This window comes from Indicator indicator, chromosome 11, assembly GCF_027791375.1.
Source record: "Indicator indicator isolate 239-I01 chromosome 11, UM_Iind_1.1, whole genome shotgun sequence".
NCBI classification, from domain to species: Eukaryota; Metazoa; Chordata; class Aves; order Piciformes; family Indicatoridae; genus Indicator; species Indicator indicator.
The window spans coordinates 24,696,405-24,703,107 of record NC_072020.1 but is presented as its reverse complement, the minus strand read 5'-3'; the positions used below and the strand labels follow the sequence as shown (position 1 = coordinate 24,703,107).

General features: G+C 43.8%; 1 protein-coding gene across 1 annotated transcript; it reads left to right on the top strand.

The window, feature by feature from the left end:
- The first annotated feature begins 2,278 nt into the window (after window positions 1-2,278).
- POLR1F (RNA polymerase I subunit F) lies at window positions 2,279-5,762 on the top strand. Its single transcript, XM_054385104.1, has 4 exons — window positions 2,279-2,496; window positions 2,676-2,817; window positions 3,890-4,098; window positions 5,366-5,762. Exons 1-4 carry the CDS (start codon window positions 2,279-2,281, stop codon window positions 5,760-5,762), a joined length of 966 nt encoding a protein of 321 aa, XP_054241079.1.
- Window positions 5,763-6,703: the final 941 nt, after the last annotated feature.

Genomic DNA, 6,703 nt, shown 5'->3' with positions numbered 1-6,703 from the left:
TCTGCCAAGACATGTATCTTTTCCACTTTTCTTATCTTTCTACAGTTTTTGATACTGTATGAATATAAAAAGGGAAGATAATTAAACAGAGAGCTTTCTCTAAACATTCTCCACAGCTTTTTTTGTTGATTAACCATCATCATTTCCACTTACCACTCCTGGGAAAGATCAGAGCTCAACCTTTATACTTCTTTCTTCACACTTTAGTTACATTTACATGTATTACCAATCAATACTTGCACTTCAGCCTTATTCTCCAACAACTCTTCTACACCTAAGTGGACTTCAGCAAAGCCTTTGACACCTTTCCCCACAGCAAACTCCTGGCCAAGCTGGCAGCCTGTGGCTTGGACAGGTGCACTCTGCGCTGGGTTAGGAACTGGCTGGAGGGCTGTGCCCAGAGTGGTGGTGAATGGTGCCACATCCAGCTGGCAGCCTGTCACTAGTGGTGTCCCCCAGGGATCAGGGTTGGGCCCAATCCTGTTTAATATCTTTATTGATGATCTGGATGAGGAGATAGAATCCACCATTAGCAAGTTTGCAGATGACACCAAGTTGGTGGCAGGTGTTGATCTGTTAGAGGGTAGGAGGGCTCTGCAGAGGGACATTGACAGGCTGGACAGATGGGCAGAGTCCAACGGGATGGCATTCAACAAGTCCAAGTGCCGAGTGCTGCACTTTGGCCACAACCACCCCATGCAGCGCTACAGGCTGGGGTTGGAGTGGCTGGAGAGCAGCCAGGCAGAAAGGAACCTGGGGGTGCTAGTCGACAGCCTGCTGAACATGAGCCAGCAGTGTGCCCAAGCACAAGCCCTGCGAGGAGAGGTTGAGGGACCTGGGGTTGTTTAGCCAAAAAAGGAGGCTCTCTACAACTACTTGAAAGGACGTTGTAGACAGATGGGGGTTGGTCTCTTCTCCCTGGCAACCAGTGGCAGAGCAAGAGGACGCAGTCTCAGGCTGCGCCAGGGGAAGTTTAGGCTCAAGGCAAGGAGACAGTTCTTCACAGAAAGAGCAATTGACCACTGGAATGTGCTGCCCAGGGAGGTGGTGGAGTCACTATCCCTGGAGGTGTTCAAGAGATTGGATGTGGCACTTGGAGCCATGGTTTAGTTGCCACGGGTGTTAGGTATTAGGTCTCTGAGGTCTTTTCCAACCTGGTTGATTCTGTGATTCTGTGACACACTTGGAGCTGACTTCCTGGAAACTGACAGTTATGATAAGTCAAAAGAAAGGGACAAAGAAACATTTCTAACTGTCACCTTAAAACTCAGGCCTTATGCCTCCTTTATTATTCTGAGCTTGCAGGCTTGCATTTCAAAGGTTTTGGAGTTTTTCTCTCCTTTCTTTTTTCAAAAGCTCTGGACATATGAGATGGATTTCAAAATTTTGCCCAAACACTGATGAGTTATACTCCATGAATACATAATAGGTAAAAAGAATAATGGTTATTAGGTAGGTGTGACTTTGTGAAAGTTCTTGTATAAATAGCCATGAAAACTTCGCCTCGGGACCCCCTTGCACTTTTGGGCACAATCCCACAAGGGTGCCTATTTAGTGTTAAATAAACGGAAGTCCCACTTCTTGTCTAAGTTTTTCAATTCCAGAGTCAAAGGAGGAAAAAAAACCCTTTAACTCCTGCATATACAAAACTTGCATGACGAAGTATCTTCTCTTAATAATTCATTGTTCTTCCTAATAGTGCCTCTTTTTTTTCAGTCCAAACTAGTTTTATGTAAGTTTTCATTCATGGAAGTGGCAGTTTTACACTGCCACTCCTTCATAATAAGCTTCGCGCTGACCATGTACAATCTGAAGAGGCATTAAATGGTGTGGACTGCGGAGGTAACTCCTTGCTTCTCGGTGCTACCGCAGCCTACCCCACCCGCCCGGGACTGTGGCAGAGGTGGCAGAGACGGCAGAACGGCACAGCTGGCAAGCAGGAACCGGGGAGCCGCAAACCCGGACAGCCACAAGCCCTGGGGGGGCTGAGATACTGAAACAACCAAGGCAGCTGCCCGGGGAGACGTCTCTGCCTGCCCCAGACCCACTACAGCGAGTCCCTGCCAAGACCGGGGAAGACGGTGGAACCCCCAACCCCCGGCCGGCGGCGAAAGGACATCCCCGCCGCCAGCACTCGGAAGTGCATCACTGCGCGCGGCCGGGACCCTGCCAATCCGCGCTCCACTCTCGCGGCGCGCGCTGCGTGACGCCATCGCCGCGCGCCGCGCAGGCTGCCTGTGCTGACGGCCGTGCGGCCCTGCTGGTGCACGCCCGCAGCATGGCCGTGGCCGGGGAGCTTCCGCCGCTCGCTCCGTTGCTGCCCGTCGCCTCGATCCCCTCCTTCGCCGTGGCCCGCGGCCTGGTGGGACACCGCTACTCGTGCCTCGTGGTGGCGCCGCACCGCAGGCACATCGCGCTGCCGCCGCGCTACCTGGGCCGCAAGCGCACCGGCATCCGCGCCCAGCTCGACGACGAGCTCCTGCGCTACTCGGAGAGGTGCGGCCGGGGAGGGGGCTCGGCTAGGGCATTCGGGGGCCGGGTAGAGGTCTCAGCACGTCTGAAGGTCCCATGCCACCGCCTGGGCCAGTCGCGGCACCAGAGAGTGCCTCTCATCTTGTAGTGGCTGGCCTTGTCCAAACAGTTAACGGTGCCCTCCTCCCCTCTTCTCTTTCCAGCCTTCAGGGTGTGCCAGTGGCTTATGACAACATCAGAGTGGTGGGTGAGCTCGGGGACATTTACGATGACCAAGGCTTCATCCACCTGAACATTGAGGCGGACTTTGTCATCTTCAGCCCCAAGAAAGGGAAGAAATTGGTGGTATGTTAATGCGTTCACTTTGCACAGGGCTTTTAGTTTTTTTGGTTAAGTAAACGAAGTTTGGCTCTTCTCCGTCATCAACAGAGATCTGGGGCTTAGGTGGAGTTATATTGTAGTTTGTGTTAATGTTTTGTAAGTGCTTGAGTAGTTTACAGTAGTTCATTAGCAGTTTGTAGCAGGTAGTCATACTTTGTGTTTGCAGCTATACATCTGTATGTTTGGAATTTATATGTTATTAACATATAAGGACCATGCATCAAGAAAGACCATGTATTTTTGCATGTCATATTGATGCTTCATTATAAAGAGCAGTTAATTCTCAGACAGATGTGTTTATTCTTATTTAATAGCAGCAGGAATGTTTAGGATGTTCTCATGAGTTTATTTCCTTTAGGTACAAGAGTAGTGCATCAAGTTGAAACCTGCCTTTCAGTAAAAGGAGATGTGTGGCTTATGGAACAGCTTTGTGCTTGCATCAGTAGTTATGGGAAAAATAAGACAGTTGGCTTATATTTGTTGTTGTGCCATACTTTTTGCAGTATAGCTAATGTCTTTCTAAATGTGACTAAGGAATGTGTCCTCTTGCTTGGAAGAGAAGGTAAAAACCCTCAGTGTTTTTCATTCATCTTTGAGGAAAACAAAGATGAATAATGTCTGACACTCAAATGTGTTAGAAGCCCACTGAAAGGAGTATTTAAAAGCTTTCTATCTGTTAGCTGTATCTGTAGCTGCTAAGAAGTGCTGACATTTTAGGCAAGTAAATCAGACTTAAAATAGCTTTAAATCAAAAGCTGGGTGAGGAGAGAGTTACGTGTTCACTGTGGCTAAATCCAGTGCCTTGACTTTCTTTGTCTTGAAAGAACCAAACAGGTTCGGTTCTGTTTTGGGAGGAATTGTATATAGAGAGTGTGTAGGAAGATCTTTGATAGTAATCAAGAAGAGCTTGCTTATTTGCTAGATAAACTGACTTCATAACTTGTGCATAAACTCTTGTCCAAAAGTATCCATATAGGGAAGTAAATACATTGTGTGTATTTAAAGAGATGATCTTTACTGTAGCTTCTTTTTCTAGGGTGTAATCAATAAAGTGGCCCCTAGTCACATTGGCTGCCTGATACATGGATGCTTCAATGCTTCTATCCCTAAACCTGAGCAAATGTCAGTTGTACAGTGGCAAGAACTGGGGTTAAAAATAGGAGATGAACTGAAATTTCGAGTTTTGCACTTGGATTCTGATGCAGCTGGAGTGTTCTTCATTCGAGGAGGACTCACTAAAAGCAGGTATTGTGCCCTACTAGAGAATATTTTAAAATGTTTAATGGGTTTTTTACAAGCTAAATGATTTGAATTAACATCTCAAATCTTGAAGCTTTCCTATTTTTACACAAACCTGTGTCTATAGAAAACCTGTCCTAGTTACCTTAAACTAGGCTTTCTAGAATTAAGGTCTCGTTTGAAAGTTTTCTCTACAAAACTTAAAGTAAATTTCTTTTAAGCTTTAAAAATCTGAGTGTACTGACCTATGAACTGTTAACTGCATAAATAATGTGTTAGCAATGGTGGTCTATATGAATGTGCACAAGCTTGTCAAGGAAAAACACGTCTGTTCCTGAACACAGTGTTTACACTGGGGTTTGCACACACACCAGTGCATGTACACACATCACATTACCACAAGTGATGGGTGACTTAAATGCCTACTGAAACATAAGAATATCAAAGATGAAAGAAGGCAATGCATCACCTTCCTGCTTTCACTTATGCCTCTGTAAATTTTTAGAGCAGCTTGCTGAAAACCTTCATAATGATACCTTTGAAAGAGTTCATTCAGGTTTTTGGGGTTTTAAATGGTCATTTGCTTAGCAGTTTTTTTCCTACCATGGTTACATTTTTAATTAAAGGTACTGTGTTGCTACTGACAGAATCATAACAGTTTTTTGTTCAATTCTTCTTATCTGGAAGGATGCTCTGGATTGTTTCAGTGAACTTAAAATGAAACAAGGATTTTTTCCTCAGTGCCTCTGGGGACATCTCCATGGTTTTTACGTGCATTCTTTCCATGTTTGTCTTCCTAGACATTTTCTTCAGCGCTCTCAGTTGCAAGGTACCTGCTGGGATTTTTTATTTTGTTTGTTGTTTTGGTCTTTTTTTTTTTTACTTTTCTGACTTTTGTTTTAGCTCTGTAGACTGCAGCAAGGTAGTTGCTTGGGAAAACCAGCAGTGTGTCTGACACACAACTCAGCAGGCTGTTGCCTGTGTGTTTGCGAATATCTTTTTTTGTTTTTAACACCATGCGTAATTATGAATTAGAGATGAAGGAGTACAAGGAAAGAGGAAATAGCAGAATGGTCTGTACAGCATTTTAAATAAGTTTAGGCTAAGAACTGAAAGAAAATGTTGATTCTGTGGTAAGAAGAAAGCTAGTAACACAATTAAAGTGGCTCTGCGATTTTCTATTGCTAGAGTGTCATGTTCTCCATTTCTAACCTCAGTGTGAGGTGCACTTAGGTGTATCTACCTTGGTTTATTCTGTCTATTTTGTTTGCAGCATGAAGCCTAAAAAATCTGAGACTATCACTGGCAGCACAAATGGAGGTGAAATTCAAAACCTTGACCACCAGGAAAATGGTTGGAATAACTCTGAGGATGATAATGTCACAGAGGAGCCTGTAGGTGAGATGGGTGACACTGGGAGGGAAAATGCAGAGGAGCAAAATGTTGATGCTGCTACGGGATTATGTGATGATAAAAACAAGAAGAAGAAGAAAAAGAAAAAGCATAAGCAAGAAGAACAGGAACATGTGTTGCCTACCAGTGACTCCAGTGGTTACCAAAGTGACCATAAAATGTCAAAGAAAAAGAAAAGAAAGCATTGTGATGCAGTTGAAGAAAGCGAATTATCTCAGCTGTCACAAGAGCCCAAAGCTAAAAAGAAGAGGGACTAAAATCTGAAGTGCCTTTCCTGGATAAGATTGAAGACATTTTCAAAAAGCTTCCAATAAAATCCTCTTTTCAAAATGCACATGTATATTTTTTTACTAAATAGTCTGCTTTGCTAGGTGGAATGATATTTGTTGTGCATAGGTGCACACAGAGGCTTAAAGGCAGGAGCTTTTAAAGAAGTGGTAGAAGAAATGGGATAGAAGCAATGTTTGCCTGTTTTTATGCCCTGGAAAATAAGACATGGAACAACGCTGGAAAGTAATTGCAGGAACACAAGCAGCATGTCTGTATCTGCTTTTTGGTTCCACACATTCATCAGTAGCTAGTTGTGATCTTTCCTACTTTAATGCCGTCTCTGCTGCTTAGAGTCTGGATTTTATAAAAGCAGGTTAGACTTATCTTGTGGTTCTGGGAAATACACTTGAATTCCCAGAGGCTGAGAAGAGATTTATTTTATTTTATTTTGTTGTAAGGGACCATGAACGTCTTTGAATGAAACTCTGCAACATGACTTAAAGGTTAAGCAAACTCGAATGTCTCTGATCTTTTAAAGCTCCTTTTGCAGTACTCTAGGAAGAAACAATACAATCAGTTGATTTAGAGCAAGCATGGAAGACAGGAAAAGGTTACTGTAAGCTGGAGTAATGAAGTACCACTTACAGGTTAGGATATTAATGCAGTTAATGGGACATACTTAGATAAATACTTAGATAAAGTTCATTTTTATGCATCACTGACTTCACAGGGTGGTTGTTTTTTTTTTAAATCTGTGAAAAGTAGATTGCAGCTCTTCTATATTGTGAGGAGTTCTGGGAAGAACTGTAGTGTGACATGGTCTAGGCAAAGTGTTTAACTGAGGTAGAAGGCAATAATTACTTCAGTATTCATTTACCTGTTACAGGAAGACATAACCAGCTCTTTGTAAGTCTTGTAAGTAAACAGC

What these genes read in the sequence shown, in the direction of transcription:
- POLR1F (XM_054385104.1), top strand. Translation starts at nt 2,279, where the DNA reads ATGGCCGTGGCCGGGGAGCTTCCGCCGCTCGCTCCGTTGCTGCCCGTC. An exon ending in AGAAAGGGAAGAAATTGGTG is followed by an intron (nt 2,818 to 3,889) that starts GTATGTTAATGC and finishes TTCTTTTTCTAG; the next exon opens with GGTGTAATCAATAAAGTGGC. An exon ending in GGAGGACTCACTAAAAGCAG is followed by an intron (nt 4,099 to 5,365) that starts GTATTGTGCCCT and finishes TTTTGTTTGCAG; the next exon opens with CATGAAGCCTAAAAAATCTG.